The sequence below is a fragment of the Muscardinus avellanarius genome (genome assembly GCF_963383645.1).
Source record: "Muscardinus avellanarius genome assembly, chromosome: 6".
In the NCBI taxonomy this organism is placed as follows: domain Eukaryota; kingdom Metazoa; phylum Chordata; class Mammalia; order Rodentia; family Gliridae; genus Muscardinus; species Muscardinus avellanarius.
Genome location: NC_137791.1, coordinates 100537799 through 100556521, shown reverse-complemented (window position 1 = coordinate 100556521; position 18723 = coordinate 100537799). Strand labels below are relative to the sequence as shown.

The 18723-nt window shown below is 34.1% G+C and overlaps 1 protein-coding gene across 2 annotated transcripts in view; it reads right to left on the bottom strand.

The window, feature by feature from the left end:
• The window catches only part of GABRG1 (gamma-aminobutyric acid type A receptor subunit gamma1), a gene marked incomplete at both ends in the record, with an annotated part of 76570 nt that extends 59376 nt beyond the window's left edge, over positions 1 to 17194 (bottom strand). Inside the window, one exon of one of the 2 annotated variants that reach the window (XM_080697585.1) lies at positions 16900 to 17194. In XM_080697585.1, the coding sequence (XP_080553711.1) occupies positions 16900 to 17003 (104 nt within the window). The remainder of the gene's footprint in view (positions 1 to 16899) is intronic. The other variant, XM_080697586.1, reaches the window with a different exon arrangement.
• Between the last annotated feature and the right edge of the window lie 1529 nt (positions 17195 to 18723).

Genomic DNA, 18723 nt, shown 5'->3' with positions numbered 1-18723 from the left:
AGCTCCATATAATTATCACATCACAGCAAAATAATTATAATTAAGTAATCCAGAAATACCAATGATCATATTTATGACATTGTATACTAGTAACCTGGCAAAATATCTTTTAGTTAAAACATGCTGGGAGGTTGTGATAGGAAATAGTTGTTATGAAATAATTTAGAAACTTCAAAATGATTGATAATAATACAACAACTGTTTGTGTCCCTAACACCCATTTTAAAGAGTAAAATCCTCAATTTTTCTACTTTACCAATCATTAAATTTACTGTAATGAATGTTGTGTATGGTATAGTAAATATGATAAGTGCTTTTAGTTAATTATTACATTTTACCATATACATATTTATCCCCCTTAAAACACACACACACTAGCTGGGCGTGGTGGAACATGCTTGTAACCCCTGCGCTTGGGAGGCTGAGTCAGGAGGATCGCGCAGGTTCGAAGCCAGCCTCGTTTGCTTAAGAGACCCTGTTTCCAAATAAAAATATAATATAGGTCTGAGAATGTAGCCCAGAGGTAGAAGGCCTCTGGGTTCCATCCCCAGTGCCACCAAACACACACACACACACACACAGCCAATGTAAATTAATACATATAGTCCCATAATTAATTTTGGCAACCTAATAGATGTGAAATCATGCCTTATTTTTTTTTCATCACATTTTCTCATCTGTTAGTGAAACAGAAAATTGGTAATAACCTAAAAGCAAAATAGAATCAGGTTAAATATATAGTACCTATTCATATTTATTGGTCACTGGAACTTATGTGAATTACATTCGAGTTAGTTTAGATTTTAATACTAACTTTTTAAAAATACAATATTTTATTAAAGCCAGGGTGGTTGCACACATTTGTAACCCCAGGAATGGGGAGGCTAAGACAGGAAAATCTAGGTTCAAGGACGCCCTCAGCTACTTAGTGAGGCCCTTCACAATTTAGTGAAACCTGTTTTCAAAATAAAAAATTAAAAATAGAGCTAGGGGTGTAGCTTGGAGGTAAAATGTAAATAAATAAGTAAATGTATATAAAATGTAAATAAGTAAATAAATAAATAAAATATAAATGTACATATATTATTAAACTTTAATTGGCAAATACTTATTAAATGGTTATTGTGTACTTAGTACTGTCCTGGGTATTGAGATAAATTAAAAAGCCCCAGGGGAAAAGTATCTAGAAGATAGGCTTAGATTCTGTGCTAGTATTAATCTTTAAATAAGAGTGTAAGATATTTTTGTTGTTGTTTTTGTTTTTTGGTGGTACTGGGGTTCCTGGATGCCCTTCTACCTCCTGGCTACACTCCCAGAGCTATTTTTACATTTTTATTTGGAAACAGGGTCTCCTAAGCCACGTGGGGCTGGCTTCCAACCTGCGCGATCGTCCTCTCTCTGCCTCCCAAGCGCGGGGATTACAAGCGTGCGCGGCCTAAGAGTGTATGATTTAAACAAGGCATTCAGTACCTTTGGGTGACAGATTTCTCGCCCAACTTTTAAAGTTTAGATCCTTGTCAGTCTTTAGGTGGTGAACAAATATTAAAAATGACTGCATTTGTGAAAGGTAATTTAGAACTTCATTTTGAAAGCTGTATATATGCTATCCTTCCTTTCTCAGACATCAACCAAAAATAACCAAGAAAAATTTTGATCTACAAGGAGACTTCTGAAATACAAATTGCAAAATGAATAGAATGTCTGTATATATCTGAAGAAGTTGATAAGTTATCCTTTCTGATGTTAGGGGAAATTTTAAAAAGAAATAGATGCACTATCAGCAAATATGGGTCCTTTCTAAAATGGGCTTGCTAAAAACAAAACAAACGAGATGAAAGTCAATTTTCTGAGGCTGGAAGAAAAATAACCAAACAATACAGCTATCTATACACAGAGCTGTTTATTATTATTATTATTATTATTATTATTATTATTATTATTGAAGTAGGAGGAGCATGTCTGCACTTAGAACAGCCCTACAATTTCCTCTCAGCTGCCTTGATATTCTGTTGATTTAGAGAGAGTTTATAAGTATTTAATAACTAGTAAATGCCCAACAAAAGAAATATTTCTAAAACACAATTATTGAATGAGGAAAATGTATAAAGTTAAAAACTTTGATTACTGTACTTTACAAACTTAACTCACCTCTAACTACATTGAAATAGCAATAATTACTGCATTCTATTGGTAGAAAAAGAGGCAAGACAATGGAGAAGCATGTGCCTCTTACTATTAGATGCCTGACCAACTCATGGTGGTGATTGCTGATGACAAAGTGTATGTTATGTGCAGAATCTTTCAGCATGCCAAGTAGCCTTCTCTAAAAAATAGTATTTTAAACAATTAAACTCCAATTTACATAAAGGCTCACAAGCTCGTAACTTGAAACAAAATGAACACTTGGTTTTATTGTGCACAACTTCATGAAGCTCACTGTGGCCAATACTTTAGATTACTTAATTACTGGTCATATAGATTTCTTTTTGTTCTACTTAATATCTCTTTTTCTTTTCATCTATCTGACCCCAGAATTGTGATTTTATGTAAGAATTCTACCAGTGAAACAAAATAATTAGTCATAAATATAAGCAATCTTTTTTCAGGGTTGTCATTTGGTTGAATAAATAAAAGAGAGATCAGGGAAGAAAAATCCTAAGTGATTGCCCAGTTCATGATTTCAAGTACCAGTGTAAACACTTTTATATCATACTTTTAAGATTTAATCTTTATATTTTATTTTAAATTATACATTTATTGGTGCACTGTATGTAGTTCAGAGGGATAGGGACATACAGACATGTATGAGTCTTGGTGAGCTTCTCATATTCCCTCCCACAGCCTCTCCTTCCCCACACATGATAATGAGATTGGCATTGTATCATTAATTTGAATATAATTTCACAAATTATCTGTTGATTCCCTATGCACTCTTGAATATGGTTTCCTTTACATTATTCATTAATTATAAACTCATTATAGTTTGTCATTTCTCATGTAACTTTTAAATAAGTTCTATGAAATAGTATGAATACAGTGTTATACATTCTACTGATAATACATCATAATATATATGTATTATATATAATATAACATTTTAACAAATTGTTACTATCTAGTAGTTATTTGTAAGTTCTGCACACACACATGCACATGTCCACTCTTGCTATTACTGCTCAGTTTCTTCTTCCTTTCCTGTCCTTACTTTCTTTCCCTCTTCCCTGTTCTCCCTTCTCTCTCCTCTCCTGTCTTTCCCTCTATATCTCATTTATGACTCGGGGCCCAACTGTATAGTTCTGTATCACTGAGTATAAATTATTATCTTCTTGGTATTGTTTTGGAAATATCAGCAATTAATATTTAAATTTATGTAATCCAGATAGACTTTTAACATACATTTTTTTTGCTACTGAAAATTGAATCCAGAGACATTCTACCTATGAACTACATATCTAGCTGTTTTGTTTTGTTTTATTTTGTTTTTTGCAGTCTGGGTATGAATGCAGGGGCATTTTGCCTCCAAGCTACACTCCTATTCCTATTTTTATTCTTTATATCAAAACAGGGTCTCACTGAGTTGCAAAGGGCCTCACTAAGTAGCTGAGACTGGTAGCGAACCATAAACCTCCTGTCTCAGCCTCTCAAATGCTGGGATTACAAGCATGCGCCACCACCCTGGCTCTAGCCTTATTTTTTATTTTAAAACAAAGTCTCATTAAGTTGCCTGAAGCTGTCCTTTTACCTGCTATCTTACTGTTTCAGTCTCCAAGGTACTAGGATTACAGGAAGAAGCCTTCAAAGAAGGCTTAAATTTATGAATTTTTTTTTCCATTGGAATAATACATTTTATTTATTTATTCATTTTTATTTTTATAAGAAGGCTGAGGTTGATTAATGGAGGAGCTACATCCGAATATGTGTAAAAGTATGAATGTAGCATGCATTTATTTTTAAACTACAAAAATCTCATGTTCTACAAACTTTCCAAATTAAAATGTTTTATACTTATGATGAATTATTTTCTTATTTGAGCTGTCATTAGAATTGATTCAACGCATGGTGATATGACCAGTTTTAACAGGTAAGGTCATAATAAATAAAATTTTAATTTTATATTTGGTAAAATACTAATATATGATAGATGAACATAAATAGATGCTACAAGAGGTATGTCTCTTTATAAATGTAATGGACGAAGCATGGTGGTGCATTCCTGTAATTCCAGTACTTGAGAGGTTTAGACAGGAGGAGTACATGTTCAAGGCCAACCTCAGCAACTTAATGAAACTGTTTTAAAATTAAAATAAAAAGAAGCCCAGCGTGGTGGCAAAAGCTTGTAATCCCCGTGCTTGGGAAGCAGAGACAGGAGGATTGCGCAGGTTCGAAGCCAGCCTCTTTGGTTTAAGAGACCCTGTTTCCAAATAAAATATAAAATAGGTCTGGGAGTGTAGCCTGGAGGCAGAGGGGTTCCATCCCCATTACCACCAAAAAAATAATGAAAAGAAAAAGAAAAAAATGGCTGGGGATGTGGATCAGAGGTAGAATAGGACCCCCAAACTCAATCACTAATACCAAAAAAAAAAAGAATAAAAGAGAAAGAAAGAAAAGTATAATGAAAAGTAAATGCAATAGGTTTCTCAGCACATTCTAGGCCTTCACTACATATTTAAATATTTATCCGAAGTAGTGCTAAAAAGTTTTTTATCATTTAGTTGGAAAAAACTTTAGAATATTCCCTGTGGAAGATGGTGATAAATGCAGAATGAAAAAATATCCAGAAATATATGACACTGGGGAAAGTTTAAGATGTCAAGGGAAAATAAGTTTTTGTTTTTTCATAGCATTTCTTATGGTTGGAAATAAAGTTTGGTGCTTCTTTGCTGAATTGAAGTAACTTCCGGATGGTTAAGTTCAATAACTATTAGGTATATAAACTTTTTTTATATGAGTTCTTATACATGGAAATAAACAATATACTTTACCAAAGTGAAGTAAATTAAAAAAAAATATCTCTTCTGTCAGTATAGTAAGATATTGGCAGAGTTTAGTTATCTCAGTCAGTAAATCTCTCTCTGAGGAGCAGTGCTTTGCTCAGTCTCTTGAACTGGAAAGCATTTTTGCTCAATTCATATTTGTTTAATGTGTTCTAGGCATGCATCCATCAAGTGAGAGCTATGAACAAAATCCATTCCTCCACCATAACCTTGTAATATAAGATTTGGGCTGTCATTCTGATCATACTGGGCTAGTTTTCACTACTATCTATGAGGGTGGGAATTTTTCTCTTTTTATTTATTTATTCATCTTTTTTTTCTGTTGCAACCCCAGGCCTAATAGTGCCTGGCAAAAGACAAACATTGCATTATTATTTATTGCATGAGTGAATGAATGGGCAAATGTCCTATACAGTAAGTATTTTGACCCAGTTTTATAAGCAAAGATAGTTAAACTGAGTTTCTAAGAGGTTTAAGTAACTTTCCCAAATTCCTACTTCTACTAAGTAGCACAGTTAGAATTAATTAGGAAGTACTATATTATAGTAAAGAATTCCTCCTAATTATAATTTATTGTCAATACAAAATCTAGGCATATTCTTTTAAAAATATATACCATGTCATATAATTTCCATGTTCAAAACTAAGGATCTGAATTAGAATACTTCTTATTCTACTTGAAATAAATCCTGACAGCCAGGTGTGGTGGTACACACCTGTAATCTCAATACTTGGGAGGCTGAGACAAGAGGATCAGAGGTCTTAGGACATCCTCAGCAGGTATCCAGACTCTCAGCAAGCTGCTAAGAACCTGTTTCCAAATAAACAAATGATAAAACCCCCATAAACAAAAATTAATAATAATGGCTGGGGGTATAGGTCAAAGGTAGAATACCTCTGACTTCAACCCCCAAACTACAATAAATAAGTGAATAAGTAAATAAATAAATAAATAAATCAAGCACTGCCTACCAGGCCACCACAATCAATTCTTTCATCTCAAACTTCTCTCTCTCTCCTCAATCCTTCACATAGGAGTAACACCCAACCTACATCTAGTATTTGTTCAAATATGACTTAATCCTTGAGGCCTATCTGATGACCCTATTTAAGTTACAACCTGTTCAGATCTTGGAATTTCATACCTCCATACCCAGTTCATATTTTATGTAGCCCTAATCAACTTCTAAAAATCTACATGTAACCAGTCAAATAGTTTCAACCACAATAAATAAAATTTTACTAGTTGGGTTTATAAAAATGATAATTTAGGCCTATAAAAAGATGATTTTATAAAGACCAACCTAATATTTTATTCATTATTAATTATTTGCTCTTTTCTCTATTGGATGTCAACTCCAAAAGGACAGAATAATTTTGTTCTTTTGTTCATAGGTATATTCTAAATTTTTAGAACAGTATGTGTCACACACAAGGAGTTAATATTTTATGAATACATATTTAATAGTTAATATTATAAATACATATTAAATAGGCTCCATCTGTGTTATTCACACAAGTTAAAGTGTTTACTTATAAACCTCAGGCATCTCTTTTCCTTCCTATTTCTTTCTTTCCTCTTTTTGTGTAGACCTGGGGATTGAACACAGGGGGCTGTCAGCACAGCATTCTCACAGCCATAAACTAAAGATCCAACCCCTTAATTTAGGGGAAAAATGATTTATTTTGCTACAGTTTTGGGTTCAGTCCATATGAGGCTAGGGACCATGGATCTCTGGCCATGGCTGTGGGAGGGGGAGAGAGGAAGAGCCAGTGTGCTGTGCCCCTCACATTACGGAGGCCAGTGGAAGCAAGAGGGAGTGTAGCGGGGAGGAACCATACACAGTCCCCAGAGACACACCTCTCCAGCCACACCCAGATAAATCCATTCCAATGTTTCCAAGAGTTATAAGCACTGCTGGGATTACAACTCTCATGGCTCAACTATATCAACCGCCAAAATTAATAAATGAACATTCTAGGGGACATTTTACATCTAATTATAACAAGGGTATTCTTTCTCTGAGAAACATCCCCAGCTTTTTCATTTTTATTTTAAAACAGGTTCTACTGTATATTAGTCTCAAACCTGTGATGCTCTTGTCTCAGCCTCCCAAGTACTGGGGTTAGGGACGTACACCACTGTGCCTTGTTTCAGACATATTTCTATAGGTGTGGTACTCAAGTGACAAGTTCCAGAAAAGAAATGTGTACCAATAGTATATTTGAGTGGAAAATATCCTGATATTTTCACCCAGTTCACCTGTAGTATATTTGACTGGAAAATATTCTAATATCAAAATTTCTAAGAATTACCTTTTAATTGACAGATGTAAGCCCTGATATTATACTAAAGTTAATAAAAATAAGACTAAAAAATTTAGAGCCAGGCATGGTGGCACATACTTGTAATGCAAGCATTTGGGAGGCTGAGACAGAGGGATTCCAGTTCGTGGACAGTTTCATCTATTTAATGAAGCCCTTTGCAAATCAGTGAGACCTTGTTTTAAAAAAATAAAGAATAAAAAGTAAGGTTGGGGGTGTGGCTCAGAGGTAGAATGCCCCTGGGTTCCATCCCCATTACTGAAAAGATAAAATGAAATAAGTAAAATAATAATAAATATCAGATTTATAGATTTGAACTTTTAGAGTTTTATGAAGGTGAAATAATTTTCAACTCAATTCTATTATTATGATTATTTAACATAAAAGAAAACGAGAACTACTACCTACTCATGAAGAGAAAAATGCTTTAGAAATTTGAGTGGAAAAGATCAAGCCTAGACTATTAGGTCAGTGTTCCACTGAATGTTTTAAATTGTCTAGTGCTTAACTCTACAATAAGGCTTAGCACATTGTCTCTTAATTAAGTACTTATTTATTAACTTGTCTGAGATATAAGCAACTGTAAAGAAGGGCAAGGTGTTCAATATGGTATAATACTAAGTAAATGAGCATAATGTGAGAACTCATCATGTTACTTTCAGGTAAAATTATAGTAAACCTAGAAAACAAACAGCTATAAACATTGGACATAATAGAATTATGGTTACTAACCTTATATAACATTAAGTTAACAATATTGTAATTTTCTAAAACTAGTTCTAATCCATCATAAATAAAGCAGAGGAAATAAAAACTGGTTTATTTTGCAATGGAAACACAGCCTATAATAAGAGAAATAAAAATTTAATGAGGAGAAGGAATATATATCTTATGTAATAAAAACTAAAAACATTTTTAAAAATGAGGAAACAAAAATGAAGTCAGCATAAATATTTGGCTTTAGAATAATGTTACAATCTCATTTTCATTTTTTTATGAATTTAGTTTAGTTTTAGCCAAAATCATATATTTTATAATAGGTTTCAATCATCCTAATTGTCTATCAATATGAAAGTTTGTAAAAACTTACTAAGAAAGAGAATTATTAAATAAAAATTTTACTGACAGAATGATAAGAAAATTGCTATAGTCAAGATCTTATTACAGCAAAATACAAAGAAATCAGCAAAAACAATATTAAGCATTTAAATCAGATCCAAAGTACATAGAAATTAAGCATATGATAAATGTAACTATTAGTTTAGAAATAAAATGACTGCAGTAAATTGTAATGAAATGCTGGTAGAAGAGCAAATTCATATTCTTAATTTACACAGAAAGTTTCAGATACAATGAGGATCAAAATATAATAAAGTATAAAATTATTAAAAAAGGTATCAAAAATGTCTTTGAATCTTTAGTGTGAGGAGACCATTATAGGTAATATATACTCATACTAATAACAAAACAATATTATCAAAAATATATTGTTATAATTTACGTATGGCAGCTGGCGTGGTGACACACGCTTGTAATCCCAGTACCTGGGAGGCTGAGACAGGAGGATCACAGGTTCATGGCCAGACTCAGCAACGTAGTGAGGCCCTCTATAACTTAGTGAGATTCTGTTTCAAAACAAAGAATGAAAACTATGGCTGGGGATATAGCTCAGAGGTATAATGCCCCTAAATTCAATCCACAGTACTACAAAAAATGTTGTATGGCTTAGATTACTTTAGATAATGTTGAAGACAAAAAATCAACTGACAAGTATTTGCAACGTGACCATTACACAAGAATCCAGAGAGACAAAAGAACACTGAGTATATAAAATTATGCTAACAATTACTAGTTATGGGGGGGAAATAAGCTAAAAATATCACACAATTACAGCCATCATATTGAAAAAAGATTAAAAGATTGATTACATCTGGAAGTGGTGACAATATGGATGAAGAACATGTTTATAACCATTAGTAGAATGTACAAGTAGTTTAATGATAATTTGACAACACATATAAATATGTTAAAATAAAAAGCATGGCCATGTACACACAGAGAAATAATGCTCACTACTGACAAAATTAAATAGTTATAATCTCTTATGGAATAATTTATGCCTCTTATACAGTTCAGAATGCCATATTATCATTAAAAGGGAGATAGAATAAGTACATTGATATAGAGTTATGTCTATGCTGTCAGCACAATGTTCTGTTGTTGTTCCCGAAAATATTTTGGACAATTTCTAAGCCTACTAGAACAGTTTATCTAATTAGATGAGATACAGGAGTGCAAAACTTTACTCCCTAATAATAAAGAAACAGAATGCTACCACAGTATGTTTTTTAAACTTAGTAAGCAGAGTAGCATATATTTCGAGAAAGTATAAAAATAAATATTTTAAAAGATATTTAATGTTTTTATAGATTTTAAACATGTGTAATTTGTTTATTAATCCTGACTATAACAACAAATATTACTAATCAAACAATTTTTCCAGTCTTCAAATTTTCTTTTTACGTTAAGAAGGCCCACTGTGTTCTTTAAAAGAGTCTAGAAAACTAGAACCATACATACTGTGACTAATCTTTAGGGTTGTGGTAGATGCCCAGAGATAACAAATGTTCTTTTGAAACCACTTCCATGTGTATATTTTCGGAGGGATGTGAAAGAACACATAATTTTCATAATAGCATATTTTAAAAATGGCCACTGAGTAGGGAATGTACTAAAATTAGTGACAAATGTTTGGGTTTTTTCTTAGTTCATGTTTCTAGAGCCTTATGGGATAAAAGTTAGAAATGAAACCACTCTTCCTGAAATCCACATTTTGTAAATCTTTGATGCATGGATGCATCAGATAAGTGTTTTAAGGCTGCTAAAAATTTGGCAAAGTGAAAGCATCATACTGAGTTTTATCAAATTATGACACATTAAAAGTCCTTAAAAGTGAATGGAAAAAGAATTATTACCTCTGAGTGCAGACACATATTCTTTTTCCCTGTCATAAGATCTTAAAATAAGACTAAAATATTTTCATCAACATAAGATCATCTTAGATCATTTTTAAGTAGAGAATATAAATGAATATGAAAAATACAGCCAACCTTTCTTTCTAATCTCTTCCAATTATAAAAATCTAAAGCTTTTCAGAAAGAATTGTTATTAATGAAATCTTCAAGATATATACCTGCATGAAACAACAAATTAGTTTACAGAATACAAATGTCTGAGTAGCACGAATTCAATTCAGCAAAGATGGCTACTTCCCTACTTAATATGGCTAATTTGCAAAAAAGATACTCCTTGTTCAAGACATTGTAGGACATATGATGAAAATTATTCTGATAATGACACATATCTGGGATGACTGGGAGGTAAATGTGTTCCTATTCATAGGCAATTCACATATGCAATTTTAAGTAATGGTCCTAGAAATCTACCCAAAGATAAACATTGTGCCCAGAACACCTCAGCATAATAGTTGTTTTTTGTTTTTTGTTTTTTGTTTTTTTTTGTGTGTGTGTGTGTCTGTGTGTGTGTGTGTGTCTGTGTGTGTGGTACTGGAGATGGAACCCAGGGGCCTTCTACCTCTGGGATATACTCCCAGACCTATTTTATATTTTTTATTTGGAAACAGGGTCTCTTAAGACAGCTGAGGCTGGCTTTGAACCTGCACGATCCTCCTGTCTCAGCCTCCCAAGTAGGAGGATTACAAGCGTGCACCACCACGCCTGGCAGTATAGTAGTTTTTATGCGGGGGATATAACCCAGGACCTTCTTCGTGTTACGCAAGTAGTCTACCACTGAATTATATATGCAGCCCTATCCTAGTAATCTTAAAACTATTCTGGAAAGTCCAATCACATCCCAATCATACCAATTTTAAATATTTATATTAAATCCAATACATTCTAATAATAGACTTTCTGATCTGTCCATTCCAGTTACAGATTGAAGAATATATCTGTATTACATTTATTTCCATATTCTTATTGCTTAGTCTAGTTTCCATTCCTTTGTCACTCAATGATAAGAATTAAGAAAAATATTAAATTTCATAATACACAGTTTCTGAGGAAAAAAAGGATGCCTACAGTTTGAAATTTCATTTTTAAAGTAAATTATATAGATTTTAATAGAATATTACTGTTTCAATGTCACATGTTAGATGACTAGTGTAATGGAAGTTTTCGAAAAGCCTACCAAACCAGAAAACCATACATCTGGTCACAGTACTGCAATCTGTCTCGATATTTGTCACTAACATTCTCCTGAACTTATGCCTATGACAGCTGCAAGCATACAACCTTTTCTCAGACTTGCATTGATGGCAGCCTCGTTAGTATTTCCACTGTGCTTCATCTAAGATTCCGAGTGGCAGTTACAGCATTTATTGCCTTTACTTGGTCCTATTAATAAACCATCTCCACATAAACTACTAAAGCTTAACTTCTATGCACCTAACATGTACGTCCCATATATGTCCCATAAGCACAGACAAAAAGCTGCTTGTCTTGTTTATCACTTTATCTACAGGTTCTAGGACCCTGCTTAACACATAATAGGCTCTGAGTAAACAGTTGCTGAATAAATGTTTGCTGAATAAATTAAGAGTTAAGACTATCACATCTTGGCCTTTTGTCTATGATCAAGTGTGGTATATCTTCTTATTAGTTTAATAGCTAAGACTTTCCTGAAATAGAGGACTAAATGTTAGTCAGTTGGCCAGACTATTTTAGTACTGAGAAAATTTGATTTTGAAATAGAAAAAACATAAATTTCACCTGTCTTCTGCTGAATAAAACAATGCTAACAAGATTCTGTTTGAATAGATCTAGTTATAAGGCATCCATTGTCTTGCTAGAGGACTTTTATATTGAAAGAAAATCTGCCTTCAAGTTACTTTTATTACCTGGTTATGATTTATCTTATAAACCTATCTATAATAAAGTCAACTATAATTTTACATAGGATCCTTAGCAATAAAGCCATTCCTCAACATAATGTATGTATAGTAAAAACCATTGCTTTTAATTTTTATCCTATAATCCTCTGGAGAAAGTACACCAGAGTGTCAAAGATTTCTCTGAAATGATTATTCTAGCACTGCACATGATATCCTAGAAAGTATGTGATAGATATAAAGTAGATTTTCTATGCACTGTGCTTCTATCAATGAACCCACAAGTACACTAGCTTTCATTTTTTCCATTTCCTCCCCTTCTCTTTACATTGGATCCATCCCCTCTGTTTTCTTTACCAACCTCTCTCCTCCTCTCCTCCTTTCCTTACTATTCCTCTCTTCTCTTTTATTTTCCCCCATCCCAGTAATGCTAGTTGCCTTGACATATTTAATAAGTAAGCAGAATGCTTTGTAATTAAGAATGTAGGCTCCAGTCACAGACCGCCTGAATTTGAGTCTTGAATCTAGCATTTGTCATCAAGATGACCACAATTAACTTCCAAAAATCTCTGTGCTCTTAGTTTTTGTTTGTAAAATAGGATGGATACTAGTCTCTAGGTTTTATTCTCCATTGATGCTTGATTAGAAATCTGACTAAGTTAAATTTCTAAACTGAGTTTTTGTCATCACAATTGTTAAGACATTCCTTCCTTAGTAGTCTGGTACTGCTGATGACAAATTTCACGGCTTGCTCTCTCTTGGGGGCTGGAGAGGAAGGAGGGAGAAATCCTACAACTCTCTAATTATCTATTTTTTATCATGATTTGCTCCCTCCTCCATAGTCAGAACTTCAACCTCCTCTGCTTATCTTTGGAGTCCTGAGGCTGTATTTATTTATTTTGAATAAAAGTATGGTTTCTCTTTATTGATACCATAAATCTGGATCCTAGCAGATAAATAGATTCCATATCCGTTGTATTCCTTCCTACTCTGTTTACTTCAAACTTAGCAGATGGTACTATGTCTAGAACACTATGCATTGAAGAAATATTTGGCGAATAAATGAATGAATGATATTTCCCAAATCCAAGAGATACTTAATAACATACAAGGATCCAAGAATTATGTTCTACTGCATTCAAGATTACTTGAATAAAGATGCACCATAATTGCCACAAAGTATCTTGTTATTATGTCTTTTTAAGACAAAATGTTAAGTGCTGAGTTCTTTGCACAATTTCCTTTTCTTAGTCACAAAAATAATCTGAAAATGCAGATGACAAATAAGAACTCTGCCTCAAAGATGTGCTGAAAATCATTCCAGAAGAAAATGGTAGAGCTGACGGTAGAATTCAAATCAGATAGTAAAGTCCAGGATTTTCACTTGGCACCAGCCCATATGCATATTACTCTTCTGAAGCCTGTACACTCTCTTTCTTCCCAGTCTTCCCCTCCCCAAGTACAGCCATTTACCACATCCGAGCATCATTTCCTCAGGACTCAACAGCCATCGTTCAGTTTTCTATCATTCTTTGTCCGCACTCCTTTGGGGCTTCATCTTCATTCTTACATTCCTAAACAAATTTTAATCACCTTTATATAAACATAGAATATTAGATTAATCTGTTTGGTTTATAAAATAAAATGTTGAGCATTTTTTATTGCATAACCAAATATGTGCTTCAAAGTATAGAACAGAATAAAATTAGAATGAAGTATTGCTTGATTGGATAACCTAAGAATCTCTATGCAATGAACTGGGGGCTTATCAATTATAACATTTACATTTCAGCTTCAAAATCACTTTTTCTTTTAGTTATTTAAATAAATGATTATCATCAAACATCATCACTTATTTATTTTTCTCAAATTTGCATGATTGTCATAGATATTTTATTAGAGAATTGAGCCAAACTCCAGACACCTAAAGACAAATCACTCATTCACTAATACTCCCACAGAATGTTACTGTAATAATTTAAAAATAATACACTTTTAAAACATATATATGAATATTTTCATTTGAGAAATTCGATTCTACATTGTATGATTCTTGATTTATGGACGTTTTAAAAATAAAAAGTCATTTTTCTTGAAGTTTCTCAAAATTTACCTTTTTAGTCAATGCTCATCATAGGTTACTTTTTAGAATAGCTGAAATCTGAATGGACTTTTTCAAATCTTTTGGAATATTGGATTATAGCTATTTTTTAGCATTACAAAGAAGTCAAAGCAAGCTATGGAAAAATAAACCAATTTGTCAAGATACCATAGAGTCTCCTAAAGAATGACTTAGAGCTTTTAGTTACAACAGAGGGATCAGTTTTCATTGTTTAGCAATATAAAAATCAATGTAATGTCTCTCCTTCATGCTCTTGATGGACAGTAATGAGGATAGAAGGCCTTGCTTCTGGTTGGATATATGAAACAATTGATTCTAATTTAGTAGATTCCAAAATAGATGAATTTAAGGATTTACCTTAGAAGTCAGTATGACATCAAACGTCTTACAAACAGAACTATCTACAGATAGTTTTGAAAAGACCCTTCAGCAGGAGATGGTTACACATGATTTATGCATGTTGGTATCAATTTTCTCCAACTGAATATTAGAGGATGAAAAGTTCAGCATAACTTCAGCAATTTTAAGGACAAAAGACATAAGCTCTAATAACTGAGGCCCTAAGCGCTAATTATACCAACACCATAGAGCTCAGTTTTTAATGTGTACATATTCACTGTCTGGAAAATTCCAAATTATCTATACTATTGTGATAAAATGAGTTATTTATCAATTTAACTATATATCACCTCTCTCATTAATTGACATGTGCATATGGTATAAAAATACATAGCCTCTTATTTAGAATTTCTCTCTTGAAAACTACTAAGAAAAAAACAGTGAAGCAACCCTTGAGTCATTTTATGTTTTATTTTAAATCTTAGATGTAGCTAATGTGAAATCTGAAAGCAATCATAAAGGTCTACTGTTACCTTTACTTTCTGATACTAAGCATCTGAACTCAGAGAGTTTAAGAATCCTTGTCATGTGGGGTCATGTGTCCAGACTACTAAGCCTCTGCTCTGCCCATGACACCATAGAGTTCTTTAACTCTGGGAAGCTGGATGAGAGTTCTGGAGCAGATTGCAATTATTATAATGTGAATATCCTCAAAAACTAAACATTATATTTAAAATAAAGCATCTCTTAGAATATACAATGTGACAATGTGCCTTTTTTACAGAGTAGTTGGCCTTTTACAGAGAAGTTGGCCTTTCTCTTTGGTTGAAAGAGAAAGTTGCCCTCATAACCATAAAAGAGTACACAGGTTGTTACTTAAGAAAATCCCATGATAAATATGCTTTTACTTTAAGATACTTTGATGATAAGATTCTACTTAAATATCTTCTATAAAATTGTATTATATAAACAAAGAAATAAGCCATTTTGAAGCAACATATAAAAGGAATAATTTATCCAGTAACATGCTTGTGACCATACAGAATATTTAACATTCTAAAGGAAAAGGGTAAATAAACCAAAAATATGATTCTAAAAAAAGACCAAAAGATTTTAGCAAGTCTAATATTATTTATATTTTAATACAATCTTGGTATTCTGAAAGAAAATATAGCTCTTCCATCTGCTGGTAGTGACAAAAAATCACTCTAGCTATACACTAAAATTATAAATACAACTCATGTTACCAATGATACAGTTTAAAATGCATTTTTCTATCTTCCTATTGACTGTACACAAGTTCTGGGCAGGATTATATAATACAGTAATATAATTTTTAGTGTACATGTATTTCAAATAAGTTAGGTAATTTGGGTAGTATGTTCCAGACAAATACAGTGCCTATACATTTATCAATATATACTAATTCATTTTATCATCTATTTATTCATATGATACAGCTATAATACCTAAGGTATAATATTTTCTACCAGAATGATTTCCTATGCTTAATTGAAAGATTTTACAGCCCAATCTTATTCCCCTGAAGCTGGAGGCTTGTGATTGTTAATATCAAATATGCATACAGCCAAAATATTCATAATGCCATTGATTTTTAAATTACTAGTGGACAGCAAATCAAAACATAAACAATTCAAAGCTGGTTTTAATAAAATATATAAGGTGACTCCTGATTTAAATATTACATATTTCCAACCTTGGTATTGGTAGTGATTTTAGCCAGATGTATCATCTTCCTTGTAAAACACTGGTTTATCCCAGAAAGTTACCAAACGAAGAATAAAATAGCAATATTAGTATATAGAAAAGATTCACACACCCCATGCATGCTGTTGTAACAAGAAGTTTATGAAATAACTTTTTAAAATGCAGAATCATCCAGAAAGTTCATCCATCCTATTCATTCATTAAATTTAGTAGCAAAGTCTCCCACACCCCTTCTCAGTAATTGATCACTAGTTTACACTCTGCCTGAAGTCAAAAGCAACCTTCATTCTTCAAAAATAAGCTACTTTCATGCTGAGAGTGAATAGATATCATCAGAAAATAAAATGATGGTATATATTGTGCATTTTCCTCAGGAAATGAAAATTTTTTAGAATGATTCTTTTTTAAAGAAATGAAAATAAGGAGGGAGAGTTAGTTACCAAAACAAAAAATAGTTTTTTTAAGTCCTTGAATTTACTCACCAGTTTCCCAAGTGCAGGGTCAGTAATAAGAACATCAGTCTCACCCCTCTACTTTGACTCCAGAGAAGAAAAGGAGAGAAGAGAAAAGCTTTCCAAGAACCCATCCGGATAGCTTTTTCTCTTGGTGCTGTACTTGCTCAGCCTCCAAGCCCGGACTCTGCCTCCCTCCTCAGTAGCAACCTAGTGAGTAGGAGCCGCGAGAGTGTGGAAAGGCAGTACACCTCCTAAACAGGTAGGATGCGACTCCCAGAGGAACTGAGCAGGGTAGCCAATCAGACCGAAAGGATGCTGGCATAAATTATCTTAAAAAGAGTCGGGCCAATCAGTGGGCCACAGAGGCGGGGCTTCCTCTACTAGAAATCGAGCCCAGTAGGGAAAAGGGCTCGGTTTTTCTAAAAGAAAAATAAACCTCTTCTCCCTCCCAGCCCGCAGAGAAACAATTGGAGTGGCCTTGACAGATCCGCTCCCCAGGGAGAGGCGGCCTCGGTCTGCCCCCGCCCCCGGCCTTTTTTCCCGTCTATTTTGGGGCCATTGCCTCTTTTTCCTCCCGGGTTTGGCTTCTGAATCTGTCCTCCCAGAGAGACCCAGGGGAAGGCTTCGGTACCTAATTGGTTTTCTCCGAGCTCGTGAGGATTCTGTTAATTTTGGTTGATTACTGATTGTTGATTTTGGAGATGGGGCGGTGCCTCGATTCTCTGGGCAGACTCGCACCTGACACGATGCGCTGCACAAATGCGTTCCCAGGAGATGATGAAGACATAATTGAATGAATGAATGAATGAATGCGAGGTCGGTGCGCCCGGGTAACCGCGTTTCCTACTCCCACCCCTTCCGCCGCCTTTTAGGCATTCAAAGGCAGCACTTAATGAAGTATGGCAGGCAGGAACTGTCTCATTTTACAAACACGAAAACAAAAATCTGATTGCGAAGAGGTGTGTAACGCCGTAGCGGGAAGGAATGACCCCTGGTCTCTTCCCCCTCCCCAGGGGCCTTAGCCTTTGCAGAGCGCCAGTGTTTGGTACCCAACTTCAGAGTCTCTGCTTGGAGTTCTCAGCCAAGCCTGAGTTGCCACGGCAACCAGAAAGCCTCTGGCAGCTGGAATCACTGTACAGCAAAGACGGCGGTGGAGGATGAGCAGGCTCCGTGCCCAGCCATCTTCTGCCTTTACGCTTTGCTAAATCCCTGCTTCCCACGGAAGTCGCCTGAGGTTGGGGTCTTTGGCTGTCTCATTAATCACTCCACAACCACCTGGAATTGGCCAGATTCAGGGCCGAACTGAAATATTAACCACCAGTTCCTTGAGAATATTTGTCTTCCGGCAAACAGTTGTAGCCAGAAGTAACAGTGAGTGTGTTTGGAGTAAGGAAACTGTTGCTCCATTTCCCACTGAAATCACTTAGAGGAATGGAATCAGGGTAGCTAGGCTATGAATTCTTTTTTTGTTTTGTTTTTGTCTGGAATAACATCTTGCAGAACTAGGCTTTTCTCTCTTCTCTTTGATTCTCCATCCTTTTTGTCTTTTCTGAAAATATATATTGACCCTCCTTGTCTCTTCTTTCATTCCACATTAGGCCGTTTTTCTCCTCCATAAAGCTTGTTAATCAAAGTAGCCCATGGTAAGTAATTTATACAATAGTAAAGGTATATGGTAAGAGATCAAGATGAGTAAATTTAGGGAAAGGCAATGTCAATGTGAATTCTGGTTGTTGTTCTTTCTTTGCTTCTAATTCTTCTATTTTTTCTATTTCAATTAGGAATGTGTTTTAGATAGGTATTTAAATGTTTCATTAGGTGCACACACTAATTCATGGGTTTGATTAGCCA